This window comes from Dysidea avara, chromosome 8, assembly GCF_963678975.1.
Source record: "Dysidea avara chromosome 8, odDysAvar1.4, whole genome shotgun sequence".
In the NCBI taxonomy this organism is placed as follows: domain Eukaryota; kingdom Metazoa; phylum Porifera; class Demospongiae; order Dictyoceratida; family Dysideidae; genus Dysidea; species Dysidea avara.
In genome coordinates this window covers 1,450,034-1,471,825 of record NC_089279.1, presented here as the reverse complement: position 1 = coordinate 1,471,825, position 21,792 = coordinate 1,450,034, and the positions used below count along the sequence as shown (strand labels likewise).

At 38.2% G+C, this 21,792-nt stretch overlaps 1 protein-coding gene across 1 annotated transcript in view; it reads left to right on the top strand.

The window, feature by feature from the left end:
- Positions 1-21,792, top strand: part of LOC136265006 (myosin-IIIb-like) — a 120,443-nt gene that overhangs the window by 33,154 nt on the left and 65,497 nt on the right. Inside the window, exons 6-11 of the mRNA XM_066059767.1 lie at positions 2,371-2,527; positions 2,633-2,738; positions 2,797-2,919; positions 2,979-3,087; positions 9,579-9,695; positions 9,747-9,847. Of these exons, the coding sequence (XP_065915839.1) occupies positions 2,371-2,527; positions 2,633-2,738; positions 2,797-2,919; positions 2,979-3,087; positions 9,579-9,695; positions 9,747-9,847 (713 nt within the window). The remainder of the gene's footprint in view (positions 1-2,370; positions 2,528-2,632; positions 2,739-2,796; positions 2,920-2,978; positions 3,088-9,578; positions 9,696-9,746; positions 9,848-21,792) is intronic.

Here is a 21,792-nt window from a genome sequence, read left to right as displayed (position 1 = left end):
GGCAGTGCGACTTTGGGCGTTGCTCTCTCGACTAGTAACATTCATCGACGGGTGCTGCCTTGCAAGCATTTCATAATTATTTGCCTGCATTCTGTTACACTGTATATGCAGTTCATCCCATTCAACAGTAAGTTGCTTTAAATTTTTATTCAATGCAGCGATTCATTGATGAGCAAGTTGTAATTGATGTGCACTGGCCAGCCACTCATCATATGCACGTGCACAATAGTATTCGCACTCTACCAATCATTTCATAATGGATCCCTTCATCCAACATGTAATACATGCAAACACTAAGGACCTGGTGCAACTCCTTACTAGTTCAGCATATAACGATTCTGTGCATCTGTCACACTGCTGAATGCTCCCATTTCTCACACAAATCACGTAATAGTCCTGTCATCAATGCCAACCTATGTTCCACAGCTGTTTTCCATCACTGTCTTCAATATTACTACTTTCTCAGACTTTCACACCTCTTCAACAATCTGTGTCTCCACAAATCTCTGGTTAGAACCTCCAAGTTGTGCCAAATTTACTCATGATTATTAATTTGACACAAATATACAACAACTAGCCTAAATACAACTGCTAAAGATTGTTCAGTTCCGAGTTTAGTTCTTTCACACTTGCTCACATGCCCCTGCTCTCCTGATCCGTCCTTACATAATTCCAAACATTATGCACTGGACAGAAGATTGGTGGAAGTCTTGAGTGGAGTAAATTTTTTATCAGTAGTCAGTTTGATTGTATCCCTGCTAGAATTGACATCAATTCCATAAATAGCCGCACTGAATCAGCTGTTTACTGGCTATTGACTTAGAAGTCATACATCTGTTCAAGGACTTCACTGTTCAAAATTCTTATCCTTCAAATATTAGATTTTACCTGTTATGTGAAAATTCTGCTTTGCAATTAATGCCCTATACAGAATAATGTGAAAACCAAATATGTACAAGTATTTCAGAAAATTTGGAATTTTCAACTAGAGTAGGGACCATAGCACATTGATAAAAAGTACTGAAACAAGCTGGAGTAGTGTATGATATTAAATCACAGTAAAACAATAAGAAGTGTTATATCCCTACTGTGTTCCAAGATACCATAATGGAAATGCACAGTAGGGATATAACACTTTTTATTGTTTTACTATGGTTTAATATCATGCACTACTCCAGCTTGTTTCAGTACCTTTTATCGATGTGCTATGGTCCCTACTCTAGTTGAAAATTCCTAATTTTTGAAATACTTGTTTGTTAAATTTTTAAAATGATATTATAATGATTGGTGAACCTATGCATACTGCATTTGAAATGGTGCTGAGCACCCCAACTATATCGTCCAAAAAGTGAAGTATCCATTATGCTTTGCTGTCAGCTATGTTCAACCCGTTACACAGCAGTATGAATCAAGAACTGTTCGAAAAGACCTCTGCAACCCACGCATACTGAAAGAAAGAAAGAGTTGGTGCCGCGTGCCCCAGTTATATAAATGATTGTCCTCAAAGCGAAGTATCCATTACGCTTCATTGTTGGCTATGTTCAACCCGTTACACAGCAGTATGAATCAAAAACTGTTCGAAAAGAACCTCTGCAATCAAAGTAGCCACTATACACATATATGAAACATACGGACAATTTCAGTTTCAAAGGGAAGCCATCATGTGCTACCACCAAATCAACACTTTTCGCTGTCAGCAAACTGAGCAAAGATGAATAGGACACAAAGGAGGACACTGGTAAGTCCATGAAGAATGCATTGTACATACAATGGTATGCCAAAAGGCACCTCTCGGGCCAATGCAATGTCGAACAGTGCAAAAAATCATGCCCTTAGCCTTAGACGTTAATGAGTTATGCTTGTCTGAAGGCATCAGTCAGTCAGTCAGTACTCAGTCAGTAAAAAATTCCTTTGAATAAATTATTTTTTAAATTCCATAACAGCTTGTTGAAAGTGTTTCGGGTCAATCTGAAAGCTTGTTTGGGCTTAGTTTTACCAATACTGCCTCATCGTCTTCTGGGAAAATTGAGGCTATTTTTTGGGTGATGTTATTTCATGGGCCACGTCTACTCCTTTCGTAGTGTATGATGTAACAAATGTGTGATCACTATGCTTATAAAGCATTCCGCAAATTATAAAGTTACAAATCCAAAACTAAATGATATGGGGTGTTAATTGCCCCCTGGGAACATCAGAAATTGCCATCTGCCCCTAAATAAATAAATAAACCAAAGCTGTGCTATACAAAATTGGGGCCACACTCTTTTATCAATGATATAAATGTATTTGTATTTTTGTATAATAAGCATTTGTGTAATAAACCAAAATGTGCACTCAAAGTTGTACAAATTTTCTGTTTCTTTTATGCAGTTGTGGGGGCCAAGATCAATGAATACCTGTTGGAGAAGTCTCGAGTTGTTTACCAAAATCCTGGTGAACAAAACTTCCACATTTTCTACTGTTTGTTTGCTGGCCTTAACCAGAACATGAAAACAAAGTTGAAATTGGACAATCCAGACAAGTACCAGTAAGGGATTATCTGTTAAAGAGCGTTTGTCACAACCCCTTGTTTATCTTGTGTGCTTTATACTCTTCCCCTTTGACAATATGATAAGTTTGTCTCTCTTTTCAGGTACATGTGTGAGGGTTCTGCTGTTCTGCGGAGTAAAATGCAAGTAAAGAAGGACCAATTTGAAGAACTGCAGAATGCAATGGACTTAGTTGGCTTTGAGGCTGATGTATGTGTGTATGTATGTCATTACAACAGCCTTACCAGATTTGTCATGTATAATTTAGAATCAAGAAAACCTCTTCATTTGTCTGGCAGCTGTTCTTAACATGGGTAACATTGAATTTGGAGATGATGACAATGAGTACTCTTTTGTGAAGGACAAGAGTGGACCTCTCACTACAACCGCTGTGAGTTATTCCTGTGTGCTACATTTAAACATGTATTCCATTTTCTCTATATATGGCAGGAACTGATGGGGATAGACCCTAACTTGATGGAGGACATATTGACAGTTAGTATAACTGTTGCTAGGGGAGAGAGCATTAAGAGACACTTGAATCAGGAGAAAGCAGGAGGTAACTGTGGCCATACAATGTTTCATGTAGCATGCTTAACAAAAGTACTACCATGCATACAATGCTAAACCCTATGTATTATCAGGCCACGTCAACTGAATGAATGGTTTCGTTGGCCCAACCAACTTACCTTACTGTAATTGAAAAAATAAATTTTGATAATTAAGTAAAGATCGAGTTAAAATATCATACAGTATGGTGGTACTATACATTAGGGATCAAGGAGATTTGCACTTTCTCACAAAAAATATAGACCAGAAACCAGCCTCACAATACCTTCATGGTGCCTTGGCAGTATTGGTTAAGTATAACCAAACCCAAAAATGCCTTCAGTATGACCCAAAATGTTTCCAATAGATTGTGTTGAAATTTTTTCTTATCATGCAGTACGGTTGTCCTCCTTTGTGTCCCATTTCTTTTTGCTGATAGCCCAAGGTGTCAACTTGTGGCAGTGCATGATGGCTTCCCTACGTTTACAAACGGGAATTGTCCATGTTTTCCATGACACCTTTGATTGCAAAAGTGCTTCTCCTACTGTTCTTCATTTGTAACACACTGTGTAATGGACTGAACATAGCTGAAGGTGAAACGTAATGGTCACTTCACTTTCATTCTTCAATAGGTGGGTGGGTCACAGACAGAGCCAAGCGGCTAGAGTTAATTATGCTGTAGTATTCTTTACCTTCCTAAGTTAAATATTCAATCACATTGCAGATAGATATTTGAAGGAGATTAATGTGATTTGAATTACACCAGCTGACCTATCCTCTCCATGCTGAATCATAGGATCTTTCTCCAGGAAGCACAGTAGAATTCTTGAGCCTGTTGAGAAAGTCCTCCTGAGCTGAGGGACATCCTGATATTTGCCGTGCAGCTACCTTGAGATAGCCTTGAATCACCAATGGGTGGGCTTCTCCCTGAAGATTCAGCAGTATGTCCCAACTCTGTGGCAGTAGTTGTGGGACTCCCATTAGGATCTCCAACAACAGAGGATACCAGCTCTGTGCTGGCCATACTGGAGCAATCAGAAGTAGGGAGGACACTCTGCCTATCAGGGGAAGGAATATGGGAGAACGTTGTTCCATGGCTGTGTCAGTGCATCCATGGCCGCGCCTCTCAGGTCAGATCTTCAACTGAAGTAATGGGCAAGTTGAGTATTCTGATAGTCCACAAATAGGTTTGTTGAGAAAGGGCCAAAAAGTTTGTCAAAAACCTTGAAGACTTAAGGGAGTAACCTCCAATTGCTTGAGTCCTAATAGTGTCTGGACTTGAAGTCTGCTACCAGGTTCATCTTTTCTGGGAGGTGTACTACATGGATTGTAATCCCTCTGTCAATGCACCATTCCCACAACTCAATGGCAATTTGACACAGCTTCTTTGAGTGCCCCCTAAGTGGTTGATATAATATATGGCTACCCTGTTGTCCATGTACAGTAGTGCATGGATCTTCTTCTTGTGCTTCAGAAAACTCTATACTACCAGAAAAGCTGTGTTCAATTCCAGAAGCATCTGACTCCAGGATAAGCTCTGCCTGTGAGAGTGTCAGTGGCAACTGTGTATAGCGACATGTTGCTTATCACCACTGTTATTGTTATTATTGTTATTAGCGCTTTACAGTGACCAGCACTGAAGGTCTGACAGCAACATGTGCTGCAGCCTTAGGATTACCTAACCTAATTGCAAGGACTTACACTTAGTGACTTATAGCTGAAAAGGTGTAGCAGGAAAGGGGCCAAAGTAAGGAGAGAAAAAAATCCCTCCAACCCCAAGATTCAAACTGCAGGTCACTGTAAATCCAATATGGCTTCCTGGACCAGGTTGTTGTACTCTTTTTTATAGCCACCCAGTGCCACCACCCGAAATTGCTGCAGGGTCCTGTAGTGCTGGCTCACTAGAGTCACTGCCAGCAATATGCTGTTGAGATAAATCAGAAGACGTACCCCTTGGGATCGAAGTACTATTACAACTGGTTTTAACAGTTTTGTGAAAACCATAGGAGCTGCTAACAGGCAAAATGGTAATGTCTGGTACTCGAAGATTCTTCCCATTCAGACAAAACAAAGGAACTTCCAGTCTTGATGGTCCACTGAAATAATAGGCTGGATTTTTGAACACTGCTCAAAAGCATAATAGGCTATTTTCAAAGCATAATTGGCTCAAACCTAGTCCACGAAGACCAAGCAATTGACAGCCAAACTTCCTCACACCACAGTAGTAGTCACCCATCAACAAAGAAGTCACGTACTGAATTCTGAGCTTGCTAGCCATCTGGCCAAGCTCAGTACTGGGAAAACTTCACTCAAAATGGTCAGCACTTGCTCTCTCAACTACTAGAAAACAGAATTCTTGGTGTAAAACAACTTCAAGATCCATAAAATATAAACAGCACCAGGGTTTTAGCTGTAAAAATATACTTTGGGTTCACATGATTTTCATCGTTATGGTGATATAACACTTGATGTCTTGCCTGGTGTTTTTAACAGCCATAGCTTTTAGCCCTGGACAGTTATTGACACGATTTTGGCCTAAAATGCTATTAGTAGCCATAGCCACATGAGCTTGAAGTCATTAGTTTAAATGCCTATTAGTTTATTTTTACAGTTTCCAACAGCGAAAACCCTGGTACTAGTTATATTTTAGTTGTTTTAAGCTGAGAATTCAGATTTTGAGTAGTTGAGAGAGCAAGTGATCAGAAAAAGATGCTATTTTGGATGAATTTTTCCCAATACCAGGCTTGCCCAGATAGTTAGTAAACTCAGAATGTACCATACTTGGTATGTGAATTCTTTGTTGATGGGTGACTACTACTGTGGTGTGAGGAAGTTTTGGCTATCATTTGTTTGGTCTTTGTGGATGAGAACCTTTTTTCAGACCACAAAATTGTGTCTAAATGCTTCACCAATCAAGCTACTAATACTTTTTGGTGAAGGAGGAAGGTTGAACTGTAGTGTTGTGATAAAAATTCATCGTTTCTGGGAGGTACACCTCGTAATCTCATGATTTGCAGATATTTTGATGGATCTCCACCCCAAGAAGGCAATAGAATTTACTGCCGCTGCAGCTGTATTCAAGTGAGAGTTATTCCAATAGTTAGCAAATTATTTTGAAGATGCCAATTTTTTTGCACTGGAAACCCTAAAGTAGGGAAACAAGAGAGGTCACCTACACCTACAGATATACTAGTGGGCATTTAAGTAATAGTTGTATCATGGGTCCAAGTGATTTGCCTGATATGTACACCCAAGCTCGAGGGCTGTCAGGCCCGAGAGCATGGATTTACATATCAGGCAAATCACGAAGGTATGCGATACAACTGATATGTACCATGCCAGTGCAGGCTAAGAGCCTGCAGGTGATTAATCACCCAAACCAATATGAGACCAACCAATGACAATTAATCACCCAAACCAATATGAGACCAACCACTGAATTCATTATATAGACCAACTTGTGAAATTTGATTATTGGGCAGCAGCAACTAATGTTGTGACTGCGTTTGTTAACATGAACGGGCAAGTCCTAACAGTATCACGGAAAAGTTCAATTAAGCAATTTTACAAGTATTTTAAAGCCACTGCATCATTGTACAGACTGTTTGCAACATTTACTAAACATCTATAGTGGTAAGCTTTGCTGTAGGGTGTTTATCTCATGTTACTCTAAAAGTGGGCATGTCCATATATGAAAATGAGGTGAACCGCTTGTGAATATGCCATAGCACTAATTCTCACCTTAAACCAAAGTTTCTCAACTCATAGGATGGCAAGGGTGACAAATCGCTTCTGTCTGAGTGCTGTAGGATGCAAACTGAATGCATGGTTTTTATCATAATTATGACCAATAATAAATTCCCACAATCGATTTTGGCTTGAGTTGTTATATAAAGAAATTGGCAGTACTGCTCCCACATCAAGACCATGGTACATGTAAAATGTACCATAGCCAGCCATGGTTTAACTTTAATGTACAATGGCCGGCCAGGGTTTATAAGATATGTACCCTGAAATTTACCTTTGAAGTTAGGTGGCTTCATGGTACACTCCTAATTCAATCATGACTGAATTAGGTGTAGGTGACTTCCCTTGTTTCCCTACTGTTTCCTGTGATTTCTAATTGAATTTATACTTATTTACTATGCTGCCTAATATCATATTTGTCACATTTGGATATCAATATTATTTAAATGTTGTCCACCAGACTCCACCCCTAGTTCTAATCTTTCTTTTATAACTAGTTTAACTTTGGAGCTCTGAAAGTCAATATTTAGAAGATGCCAAAAAGAAGGCTAGCCTCTCTCTCTTCTACTACTGTTAAATTGACATTCTTAGAAGCTACTATGTGCATCCATGGAGTCAAACATTGGAAACATGTGTCTTGCTCAAAGGCAGAACAGTATCCTTTACTGACTCATGACCCTATACTTGTAAAACAGTCCTGTGCTCATTAACTTTGCCAGTGATACTTAAAGGGTTTGTTTGGAGGTGCACAGTTACTGACTTCATTTTCAACTATGTTCAGTCCATTACACAGTGTTAAAAATGAAGAACAGTACGAGAGGTATCTCTACAATCAATCCAGTCACTATGGAAAATATGACGATTCCATTATAAATGTGATAGTCAACCGGAGGAGGTTGGACACGATATAAACGCTTCTGTTTCTAATATACGACAAGGAGTCACGAGGAGTAAGTGATAGAAGAAATGTTTAGCAATATATCCATACCACATTACCTTGTGCTTCTTAAGATGAACAGCAAATTGTTATTGCAAGGCGAGTTTCTAATTCTCTGTTTGATTCTCTGTGAGGCCAAGCTAGCGGTGTCTGCTTGTCTTTTTCAATACCCTCACTACTACAAATAGCTTGAAACTCTCTAATAGTGCAATTACTAACCTGTACTTTGTTTGTACTTTGCAGCATGTCTATTCAATAGTCATAATTGAATTAGGGAGTAAATATAATAATGTCAATCTCCCTTGGTTCACTACTTAATGTTTCTGTGATCCCTAAAGGAATTGGTTTTTCCTTATACTAACGTCATTATGACTAGTGAATTTGAGCATATCACATGAAAAGAAAGAATGGCAGCAGACATATCATCAAATTAATTTTGCATGTGAATGTGAACCCTAACCAGTGGGAGGCTGTGTTAGTATGCACCTTGCTTTCGTTGACAGTTATTGTGTTAAATACACGTACATAAGGCATCCCTATAGTATTACACATCAATTCCACCTTTAAACACTTATATACACACATGATCCTTGTAGATTTCAAGAGCGATTTACGTGCCTGGAGTAGTGGGGTTGAGTGTAGGGACTAGGGATGAGCCTATTTTGCTTTTTTTCCACCTATTTTTCTTTCCAGCAATTGTTTTATTTTTTACCTATTTTGCTCAATATTTTGCTCTAAATTTTTCTATTTTGCTGAGCATCAGTAAAAATTAATTGCAGTATCTCAGCTTACAAGTATGTGTGACTGCTCTATTAGAATATTTCGTACGTAGTGACTGCTCTATTAGAGTATCTCGATCTTTAGTCACCATTTCCTATGAGCATATGTTGTCCTAATACTATGCATGACTGTTCTATTAGAGTATCTCGATCTTTATCATACAAAATGTGCCAAGTTGCCATTCCTTGGTGCCCATTTTTCCAATTTTCCACCTATTTTTCCAGCATTTTGCTCTTTGCTTTTACCAACGTAGTTTTCCAAAAATTTTGCCGGCAAAATCGGCGCATCCCTAGTTGAGTGGAGTAGACCGACTGAATAGACTTACTTCAAGTGCACTCTTGAATGGTATTTGTGAAAACTTTGGTGAGCACTTGGTTAAACTTTGAATACAAAATGTATGCGCTCATGTGTGCATGTCCAACCTCCTCTGATAGTCAACAGAGGGAAACCATAACACGCTACTGCAAATCAACACTTTGCACTGTCAACATAAAGAAATGAGACACAAAGGAGATTTAAGGTAATGTGTGTGCATTGCAAATGCAGCAGTATGCCAAAAGACACTGTTGGGCTAAAGCGACTTTTAACTTTAACAGTGAATAATCAAGCCTGTAGCCTTAGCCATTATTGAGTTACACTTATCTGAAGGTATCAGGTGGGCAGGCAGGCAGTTATATAGTCAGTCAGTAGAAAAGTCCCTTTAAACTTCATAACCACTTATCAAAAATATTTTTGGCCACTCTGAAGACATTTTTGGGCTTGATCAATACTGCCAAGGCACCATGATGGTATAGTGAAGCTGGCATATTTTTGTGAGAAAGTATAAACCTCCATGATTCCTAGTATACAGTACTAGCCACTGTACTGTGTGATGTTGTACCAGTGATATCCAAGTGTTTTTAGTGTCAAACCCAATGGTAAGTCTTGCATGTGTGTAATGAACATAATATACTAACAGAAAAATGTGTATGTTGTATTAGTACTAATACCAACATTGTGTATCATGTATGTATTATATATGCACTTGTGGTTAATAGCCTCCAGGGATGCCATTGCAAAGAGTTTATATGATCGGCTATTCCGATGGATAGTGAACCGAATCAATCAACTGCTTGCTCCGTCTGCTGAGGACATGGCTCAGGCTGTTGAAATTGGTAAGTGATATGAGTTGGAAACACAATTCACAGTGCTTATGTTACTGTTAGGTATTCTCGACATATTTGGGTTTGAGAAATGTGATACTAATAGTTTTGAGCAGCTATGTATCAACTTAGCCAGTGAACAACTTCAGTTCTTCTTCAATCAGGTATCTATGTTGATGGTGCTAAATGAAAGGGAAACCAACTTGCATGTTTATCAACTGTAGACCATTCACCTGATGGTAATGGTGGTATGCATTCAAATAAGATCAAGAGTGCCCACACAAGTGGGAAAGTGTCAATGTACACTGGAGTATTTTTAGAATAGTGCTAGTACTTACTCAGAACAAAGATACAAAGACTTTGCTTTATTAATATGACTATCGCCAGTTCTCACTACATAACCCTTATAGACTTTATTTGACTATTTGTCAAAATACTCTACTACAGTGAACATTTTTTCAACAATTTCTAATACAGCACACATAGAACAATCTAAATTAAAATTTTATTTATAAAGCAGAAATTAAGTAAGTTGACCAGCTGACAAAAGCAGATCAGGGGTGAATAGTTTGGTAAATGATGATGGAGGCCCTGGTTCAGCCCTGGATAATTTTTTTCAACATTTTGCATGCTCTTTTAATTCTCAGTGACTGTTCTATTAGAGTATTTCCATTCCACACATTTGGTTTTCTCATTGTAATCCTGTAGCTATCACTGCAATTTTTAAACCAGGCGTGTGCCCACAGCAGGCCAAAGGCTAGGTGTGGGCACGTGCCTAGTTTACTGAAATTGTTTTCGTAAAAAACGTGTGTGCGTGTGCGTGTACATGTGCATGTGTGTGTGTGTATGTGTGTGTACCTATCTATCTACCTATCCATGTTTGTCCATACGCACCCACATGAGAAAATCCTTTTAGTGGTAAAAGCAGTCAGCCTATGAAAATTAAACACTAAATGAAGGTTGTGTATTAAACTTGAGCATAGACAAGGTTTGTACTGAAGTGGATTCTTTTCGCCGGCTTGAAATATGGGTGTAGTGACTCTCTACAAACTAGGGCTGAGCGATACTGCCATTTTAGTATCACGATCGATACTAAAGCCACTATTCACGATACTGAATAGTTCACGATACTTACAAATAAGTCAATCATAGCTGGTGCTACATAGTGTATTGCTCAGCATTCCTGAAGCAAGTCCTTATAGGTGATAGCAAACTAGCCATTATCATCCTTGTTTATAGTAACAGTGATTGTAACACATGCTTTGAGGTTGTTATGGTATTCACACCTCTCTGCAGGGGAAACCAGATGGGTGGACTTTATCATTTATAAGGATTCTTAGCCAAGTACTGCATAACAAATGGACAGTAATGTACAGGCATGGTATCACGATAGTTAATAACAAAATATCGCGATATTGATACTTTCAAAATATCGCGATATATCACTAAAACGGTAGTATCGCTCAGCCCTACTACAAACTTCGTGAACTACCTTCCCATTGAGCTCTTCATGTATTTAACTACTGAAAAACATTGTAGCAGGCCTCTAATTACTAGGAAATGTGTATCACTTAAACTCAAAAAGGGGCATGTACCTACATACACGAACAAAATTGAAGGATAGCCTTGAGGTTTTGTAGAGAGGATTTGCAGGAAAATACTATAGACAAACTATAAAACAGTTGAGAAGATACTTCTGTGCATAATAAGTTGTTGAAAGCGGTGTGTTTGAAATGCCCTTCCTTAGCAATGCATAGCAACATAATTAGAGAATTATGAAATAATTCGCCAATTATGAAATCCGAAATTACAATTACTGCATTATTACAAAACAAAAGCCTTAGTTAAAACAGAGATGTATAAACCCCAGCAGTGTTGGGCCTCTACTTTTAAAAAGTAATATATTACTTATTACTCGTTACTACCACTGCAATAAAATGCGTTATAGTTATGTATTACTTTTAAACGAAGTATCTTTACATAATGTATAAAGATACTTCGTTAGGTAATTATATTACAGTAACGTGCTAGTTAAGTAATGCATTAGTACTCTGTTAGGTAATATTATTACAGTAACGCGCTAGTTAAGTAACGCGTTAGTACTCTGTTAGGTAATATTATCACAGTAACGCGCTAATTAAGTAACACGTTTGTACTTTGTTAAGTAATAATATTACAGTAACGCTCTGATTAAGTAAAGTGTTAGTACTTCGTTAGGTAATAACATTACAGTAACGAGTAGTAATGCGCTACTTTAATAATGCATTACTTATGTAAAGTAACTATCCGTTAGATATTACTAGCTTTGGAAATGTAGCACGTTATATTACTTCGTTACTGCATTAAGTAATAATATTACGTAACGCGTTATGCCCAACACTGACCCCAGGTACCTGGGGTTTATAAATCTATAAATCTATTGTTAAAAATATTTATCCAGCGTCTGGTTTTTGGAAGTAGCACAACATCAACTTGTTTAAATCACAAAAGGTTTGAGCTATGATGGTTAAGCTATACACAGAGAGATTTTTAAGTTATTCCCATACCTTACAGGCATGACAAAACATTACTCTTTTAATGCAAATAATTGTCCATAACTCTGTGAACATCCATCAGATTTGCATTGATCTTAGTACCTTAATGTGTGCTTGAAATAAACCACATTTTGAAGTGATTAAGCTACGCATTTGTCGGTTTTTGTAAAGTGTGTGATAAAAGATATATATATAAGCCCACAAAATGAAGGGATAAAAAATTAAGCCAAACTGTGAGGGCTTGTATTTCATTTAAGCAATCTTTCTCAAATTTGGTATGTAGGATGCTGAAGGTGGAGGGCATTTGTAGCATCCCTTTTGGAGGGGAGCTATGTATGTTTGAGAATTGTGGTGTGGCCAGCTTTCTTAGCTGCATGACAAACTATCATGAAATTTTCACAAACCTCTATAATAGAGCAGGCTCATGAAACCACCAGAAATCAGACTTTTTTATAAAACAGCACACAGAGGACTTTGCTAATCACCAAGCTTGGACAAACACTTTTATTGCTGAAATTTGGGAGCATTCAAAAATTGCAAATTTTACTCAAATCATACATATAATTCTCTAACAGTTTATGTTTAATTCTCTAATAATTCTCTACAATTTTCCAGCACTGTCCCATTGTTATTGCTTGGATTTCCATTGGATTGGTACCATTTTAATCTACGATTGAAACTTTAGATCCGGGTTTGGTGGCAATTTGTTAAACTATGGAAATACCCTTTAAACTTCCACTGTGACCATAGGAAGCTATAAAGCTGTCTGAATATCTCTGGACCTTCATAATATGTTGACAGCTTTTCATATGTACAATTGTTAGATTTTGCCTGCCCTGTAGTTGCCAGACTAGGGGAAAGGAAAAGTAAAACCTGAGCCAAAAAAATTTAAACAAAATCTCCTAGGTTTTCCCCCTAATCAGTTCTTATGCTTAGGATTCGAAGGATTATTTAAATGACTGAAACAATATGATACAACAGCATTGCTAAATTATATTACAATCACATGCACTTACAATACATAATGCTCTATATATAGAAAGTCCAATCTCTACACTCCCCCCCCCCTTAACAATTAAGTGCATCTGTGAGGAACTTTGTAGTTTAGCTGTTGTGGGTATCAACATTCTGTAGAATTATCAGTATCCCTGGAAGCAGCTGGCGGTGTATGGGAAGTATCATCTGTATCATTTGGTATGACCAAATCATCATCTAAAGGGGGTGAAGTGTCAGTGTTTTCTCTCTGCAACAGGTGATCAATATGTCTTCTAATTACTCTCCCATCTTCAAGCATTACTAAGTATGTCAGTGGACCAACAATGTCATTTATAACTCCTGGTATCCACTGTGGCCCAGAACAAAAATTGACGATTTGATGAAGGCCCATGGGGTCTGAAGTTAAATCGTGATTATACGAGTGAGATGAGCAAATGTAACACTGGTATTTCCCCTAAATTAGCATAAATACAGCAAGTTTGTAGCTCTACAATAAGTTCTAAATATAGAATATTGCACATGTTTCTCCCTCTGGCTTCTTCTGCCCTATAAATAGTCCCTGCACATTACATCATCACTTTGAAATTTTGCTGCCCACTAAAGGACCCACTTGGAGATGTACAACTGCCTGTAGTGAGATATAGAGCTATGTAACACATTCTGAGGAGGGAGTGCTTCAAGTTGGGCAGTGTTACATTTGCTCATCTCACTTATACAATCACAATTTAACTTTATGCCCCCTGGGCCTTCGTCAAAATCCTCAATTATATTTTGTGAGATTCACTTCATGTAACACTGGTAGTTCCAATTCCTAATGGACAGCACCAAGTGGGTCAACATGGACCCTGACTGTGCAAGGTGCTCTATTAACTTCCCAATTTAGGGGAATATTGCACCACATAAGTATATCTAATCAAAAACAGCTAAGCTGTAAAAAAAAGGTGCAGCCCCAAAAAGGCCATGGTGAAAAAAGATGTGAAATCCAAGGTGGCGGCCAAGAAATGGCTGTGATGGTAGGTTAATGGTAAAAATTTTAATAACGACAATTCAGGTGAATTTGGTCTTGGTACAAATTTCACCTGAATTGTCGTTATTAAAATTTTTACCATTAACCTACCATCACAGCCATTTCTTGGCCGCCACCTTGGATTTCACATCTTTTTTCACCATGGCCTTTTTGGGGCCACACCTTTTTTTACAGCTTAGCTGTTTTTGATTAGATTTCACTTCTTTTTGTGTTTGTATATCCCAAAGCCGGCCATAGGCCGGCTTTGGGGATTTTCTTTTCCTTACCACAGGAAGAAGAAAAGATGAAGCAGATGTTAAATACTTTAAATATTTCTGATTTTATCAGTAAATGTACAAATTATATATATATATATATATATATATATATATATATTAATACAACATCAATATCGTGTCCTGTACAAAAACTCCAATAGCAGCTTGTGGTATATTTTTGATATACTACAGCAAACTAACCAATAGAATCAGTATATCACTTGTACAATTGATATACGCATCTGATTGGCTAAAATTTTTTGATAGTGTTTAGTTGTTTTACCACTTAGGCATGTCCAACTTGACAACTGCTGGTACCATAGTAACCAATACCTGTTACCTAGCAACAACATCGTTGCCTAGCAACCGTTGCTAGGTAAGCACTACAGATTTTAGAAATGATTTTGACACCATAGCAACGGTTGCTAAGCAACCACCAAAAAGCATGTAACTAGGTCAGGTTTACATTTTTGTTGCCTAGCAACAGTTGCTATGGATTGTTGGACCGATTTTCAAGAAGATTGCAGGCTGCAACACATGTGCATACTCCTTGAGCATGCTAATCACAAGGAATTACTTACCAGTACTAACAATGGTGTAAAAACATTATAAATTGCTATTACTGCTTCCAAGTGGGAGACGAGATGTTGTATTAACATATTATACTATTCGCCTCGCACTATAACATCTTTTCTAAGTTTGTATATCTTTTGGGTATATATTTCGAATACCATGATATCTGTAGTATAACATATACATATATAATACATATATTTATTAAAGAACACTCTACACGGTGGTTTCTTTATAACTGAACACTCTACAAAGTGACTTCTTCTAGCTGATATTTCTACAGGGTGATTTGTTTGTAGCTGAACTCTCTACATGATGGTTTCTTCACAGCTGAACTCTCTACATGGTGGTTTCTTTGCAACTGAACTCTCTACAAGGTGGCTTCTTCTAGCTAATATTTCTACATGATTTGTTTGTACTGTAGCTGAACTCTCTACATGATGGTTTCTTTGCAGCTGAACTCTCTACAAGGTAACTGCTTCTAGCTGATGTCTCTACAGGGAAGCTTGTTTGTAGTTGAACTCTCTATATGATGGTTTCTTTGTAGCTGAACTCTCTATAAAGTAACTTCTTCTAGCTGATGTCTCTACAGGGTCACTAGTTTGTAGCTGAACTCTCTACATGGTGGTTTCTTTGTAACTGAACTCTCTACAAGGTGACTTCTTCTAGCTGATCTTTCTACAAGGTGATTTGTTTATAGTTGAACTCTCTACATGATGGTTTCTTTGCAGCTGAACTCTCTACAAGGTAACTTCTTTAACTAATCTCTGTACAGGGTGAATTGTTTGTAGCTGAGCTCTCTACAAGTGACCTCTTCTAGCTGATCTCTCTACAGAGTGATTTGTTTGTAGCTGAGCTCTCTACAAGTGACCTCTTCTAGCTGATCTCTCTACAGAATGATTTGTTTGTAGCTGAACTCTCTACAGGTGATTTGTTTGTAGCAGAACTCTCTACATGTTAGTTTCTTTGTAACTGAACTCTCTACCAGGTGACTTCTTCTAGCTGATCTTTCTACAGGGTGATTTCTTTGTAGCTGAACTCTCTACAAGATAACTTCTTCTAGCTGATCTCTATACAGAGTGACTTGTTTGTAGCTGAACTCTCTACATGATGGTTTCTTTGCAGCTGAATTCTCTAAAAAGTAACTTCTTCTAGCTGATCTTTCTACAGGGCAATTTGTTTATAGCTGAATTCTCCACAAGGTATTTTGGTTGCAGCTGAACTCTCTACATGGTGATTTCTTGTAGCTGAGCTCTCTACAAGGTGACTTCTTCTAGCTGAACTCTCTACAGAGTGATCTTTTCGTAGCTGAAACTCTCTACAGGGTGATTTGTTTGCAGCTGAACTCTCTACATGATGGATTCTTTGTAGCTGAACTCTCTACATGATGGTTTCTTTGTAGCTGAATTCTCTAAAAGGTAACTTCTTCTAGCTGATCTTTCTACAGGACAATTTGTTTGTAGCTGAATTCTCCACAAGGTAATTTGGTTGCAGCTGAACTCTCTACATGGTGACTTCTTGTAGCTGAGCTCTCTACAAGGTGACTTCTTCTAGCTGAACTCTCTACAAGGTGACTTCTTCTTGCTGAACTCTCTACAGGGTGAATTGTTTGTAGCTGATCTCTCTACATGATAGTTTCTTTGTAGTTGAACTCTCTACAAGGTAACTTCTTCTAGCTGATCTTTCTACAGAGCAATTTATTTGTAGCTGATTTCTCTACAGGATGATTTGTTTGCAGCTGAACTCTCTACATGGTGGTTTCTTTGTAGCTGAACTCTCTACAAGGTGACTTCTTCTAGTTGAACTCTCTACAGGGTGATATTTTTGTAGATAATGTCTCTACAGAGTGATTTGTTTGCAGCTGACCTCTCTACATGATGGTTTCTTTGTAGCTGAATTCTCTACAAGGTAACTTCTTCTAGCTGATCTCTCTACAGGGTGAACTGCTTGCAGCCGAACTCTCTGCAGGGTGATTTAAATGCTCTACAGGGTGATTTCTTTGCAGCTGAACTCTCTACATGATGGTTTATTTGTAACTGAACTCTCTACAAGGTAACTTCTTCTAGCTGATCTCTCTACAGGGTGAACTGCTTGCAGCCGAACTCTCTGCAGGGTGATTTAAACGCTCTACAGGGTGATTTCTTTGCAGCTGAACTCTCTACATGATGGTTTATTTGTAACTGAACTCTCTACAAGGTAACTTCTTCTAGCTGATCTTTCTGCAGGGCAGTTTGTTTGTAGCTGAATTCTCTACAGGGTGATTTATTTGCAGCTGAACTCTCTATAGTGTGAATTCTTCTAGCTGAACTCTCTCCAGGGTGATTTTTTCAGCTGAACTCTCTACATGATGGTTTCTTTGTAGCTAAACTCTCTACAAGGTGACTTCTTCTAGCTGATCTCTCTACAGGGTGATTTGTTTCTAGGTGAACTCTCTACAGGATGACTTGCCTGTAGCTGAATTTTCTATCAGATTAACTGGTTGTAGCTGAATTCCTTACAGAATAACTTGCATTGTAATGTAATTCTTTGATGGAGTAAGTTATAAACGTAGCCGAATGCTCTATTAGGGTGACTGTTCTGTTAGAGTATTTTGATTTCGCATTTGCAACACGTAGTTGGCTTTCAAATCATGGCTCAGTGGTTTGTAATCTGATTCTTCTGTACTACTGCAAAGACTTTCTATGATGATTATTCCAGCTACACACCAATTTTCAGCTCATTTCTCTAAGCGGTTTGCCTGGTAGGCGTGGAAACTAATAGTTTTTTTATTCATAAAAATCGATTGCATAATTGTGACACAGGTTGGGTTTTGTGTCATATCTCCATGGTCTTTATCTCGATTCTCTTCAAACCAAAAGAAGGCACTCCTACGATGGTTACTCCATCTACATAGCAATTTTCAACTCATTCCTTCAAGGGGTTTACCCTGTGGGCGTGACAGACTTTCGACCTTATTTTATGCGAATAATCGATCATATCTCCGTGAATGTCCATCGGATTCCTACCAAAGTTGGTACTGAGATCCGCCTTAATGAGCCCTTAAAGTGTGCCAAATTTCATCTTGATTGGAGCATACATTCGTATTTTAGGGCGGATTTTGCGAAGTGTGTGAAATGAAGAAGTAGAAGAAAAAAACAAAGAAATTAAAACGAAATTTTGTTCGCTTGTATCTCGGAAATGGCTGGACCGATTTTCTTCAAATTTGGTATGTAGACTTCCATAACTGGCCGGCACGTCTGTAGCAAATTTGGTTCCAATCGGATAAGGGATCACAGAGCTACATAGGTGTGAAAATTGCATTTTCTTTCTTCCAGTTAATATACTCACGGTGTGGCGCGCCGGCTTCTTGGGCCGCACGACACACTATTGTGTGTCTTGATCTAATCCAAAATAGCCAAACTGTAAAAAAAGAGTGCGGGTCTCAAAAAGGCAATGGTGAAAAATGATGTGAAATCCAAGGTGGTGGTCAAGAAATGGCTGTGATGGTAGGTTAATGTTAAAAATTTTAATAACGACAATTCAGGTGAATTTTGGTACCGCTTGGTCTTGGCACAAAACTCACCTGAATTGTTGTTATTGTAATTTTTACCATTAACCTACCATCACAGCCATTTCTTGGCCGCCACCTTGGATTTCACATCTTTTTCACCATAGCCTTTTTGAGGGCTGCACTCTTTTTTTACAGCTTGGCTGTTTTGGATTAGATTTCACTTCTTTTTGTATTTGTGTACCCCAAATAGGCTGGCTTTGGGACTTTTTTAACCTAATTTTTTCTTTACCACAGGAAGAAGACAAGATGAAGCAGATGTTAAATACTCTGATTTTATCAGTAAATGTACAAATTATATATATAATACATATATTTATTACAGAACTCTCTACATGGTGGTTTCTTTGTAACTGAATACTCTACGAGGTGACTTCTTCTAGCTGATCTCTCTACAGCGTGAATTGTTTGTAGCTGAACTATCTACAAGGTAACTTCTTCTAGCTGATCTCTCTACAGGTGATTTGTTTGTAGCTGAACTCTCTACAGGGTGATTTGTTTGCAGCTGAATTCTCTACATGATGGTTTCTTTGTAGCTGAACTTTCTACAAGGTAATTTCTTGTAACTGATGTCTCTTCAGGGTCACTTGTTTGTAGTTGAACTCTCTACATGATGGTTTCTTTGCAGCTGAACTCTCGTCAAGGTAACTTCTTCTAGCTGATGTCTCTACAGGGTCACTAGTTTGTAGCTAAACTCTCTACATGATGGTTTCTTTGTAACTGAACTCTCTACAAGGTGACCTTTCTACAGGGTGATTTGTTTGTAGCTGAACTCTCTACAAGGTAGCTTCTTCTAGTTGATCTCTGTACAGGGTGAATTGTTTGTAGATGAACTCTCTACAAGGTAACTTCTTCTAGTTGATCTCTCTACAGGGTGATTTGTTTGTAGCTGAACTCTCTACAGGTAATTTGTGACCGGATCTGCTAAAACAGGACATATTCGCATGTTTTTCGAATTCCTGTTTATTAAATACTTATAATCTACTTAATCAAGTGTACCCACTGGAAACGTTTCAGTTTCATATGCCAATAACTTTGGGAGTTACAGCCCTACAAAGTAGCAACAACAGAAAAATCGATTTGTACAGCAAATATAGGGAAAATAAATTACAGATGCTTACAAAAACGGTTGTAACTTACCACCAGATTGAGGTATAGAGCTAACATTTTCACCATTGTGTTCACCATGAACAAGGGAATCAGCTACTGGGTATGTTTGTCCTTTGCTCACCCTTCTTCACTGCATACAAAGGAAAAATCTGTGAAGAAAAATCAATCACGTACAATCGCTTCGACATGATGTAAACAAATGCTCATAACTTACGTATCCTTGGGTTTACTGCAACGAAACAAAGATTTTCCAACTCCTCTTGAGCAGGCGAATAAGATGACATCCAGGTTTTTATTGTTAGTCTCTTCCTCCACTAAGAAAGAGGGGTTAAAAAAATTTACGGAATTTTTCGATAATACACAAGTATTTCACCCAATGTATTCAATGCTCTATACTGTAAATTTAGGCTTATGCGATTATGTCCCTTTTTCCCAGATCCGGTCACATTTGTTTGCAGCTGAACTCTCTACATGATGGTTTCTTTGTAGCTGAACTCTCTACAAGGTAACTTCTTCTAGCCGATCTCTCAACAGGGCGATTTGTTTGTAGCTGAACTATCTACATGGTGGTTTCTTTGTAGCTGAACTCTCTACAAGGTGACTTCTTCTAGCTGAACTATCTTTTTCCGTAGTTGAACTCCCTACAAGGTAACTTCTTCTAGCTGATCTCTCTACAGGGTGAATTGTTTGTTACTTAACTCTCTACAGGGTGATTTGTTTGTAGCTGATCTCTATACAGGTTACTTATTTCTAGCTGATCTCTTGAAATCTCTTCAGGGTGACTGCTCTATTAGGATGACTGCTCTATTATAGAGTATCTCGATCTCGCAATTGCTACACCAAGTTGGATTTTGTGTTATATCTCCGTGGCTTTAAGTCTGATTCTTCTACACCATTGAAGAGCCTTTCTAAGATGACTACTCCATCTGTACAGCGATGTTCAAAGCATTACCCCAAGCGGTTTTTCTGGTAGGCGTTACAAGTAGTCGTTTTTTATTAGCTAATCTCGATTGCATAAGTACACACTGTTGGTTTTTTCATTGTATCTTCCTGGTTTTTAGCTGAATTTGTTTCAAAACCACAAAAAGTTTGAGGTTCAATAGTTAACCTAGTGACCCACCGATTTTCAGCTTCTTCCCGTAAGCGGTTTACCCTGTAGGCCTGACAACATATTGGTGTTATTTTTCATGAATAATTACTAATAACTATTTGCCTGTTTATCGTATTCCAGCTAACGTTGGTACAGAGATGCGTCTTTATATCCCCCTTCTGTGTGCCAAAGTTCAAGGAAATTGGATATGGCGTTCGCGTTTTATAGTAGTTTTTGTAAGTGTGCAAAAAGAGGAAGGAAAGTAAGAAGGAAAAAAAATTAAAAAACTAAGCCAATTTTTGAAGTCGCATATCTTGGGAACACTCGAAGCAATTTCGCTCAAATTTGGTATGTGGAGTATTGAAGTTGGTGGGCGTGTCCACAGCAAAATTCGTCTTGTTTCACCAAGGCAGCACAGAGCTACGGAGGTGCGACAAATGCATTTTCATTCTTCCTGTAAATATACTCACAGGTGTTGCACACCAGCTTCTTGGGCTGCACGACACACTACCGTGTGTCTTTGGTACATTACTGACAACTTATGTATATATATATGCCAGATTTATTTATATTCACATTCCATAATGCATTAATTTGAGTACAACAAACATGTTAAAACATTTAAACTGTTTTACTTAAGCAGGTTTCTCCATTAATTTGAGTACAACAAACATGTTAAAACATTTAAACTGTTTTACTTAAGCAAGTTTCTCTGTGTTACCCGGCACCTTCTCAGCAAACGAGCTATCCTGCAGCAATCGGCAGTAAAGCCTCCTGAAGGTGGACTCACGACTCCAATCAGCTGTTTCAAGGATATCTTTGATATGAAGTCCCTTCTTCAGTGCTGCTGAGGTGGATGCTCCTCTGACTGAGTGAGCCTTGAATATCTCTGTGTCCACCCCTGTCTCCTTCAGTAAGTCCTTTACCCAGTGTGCTAGTCATTGGGCTGTCACTGGCTTGTGGGGCTTCACATAT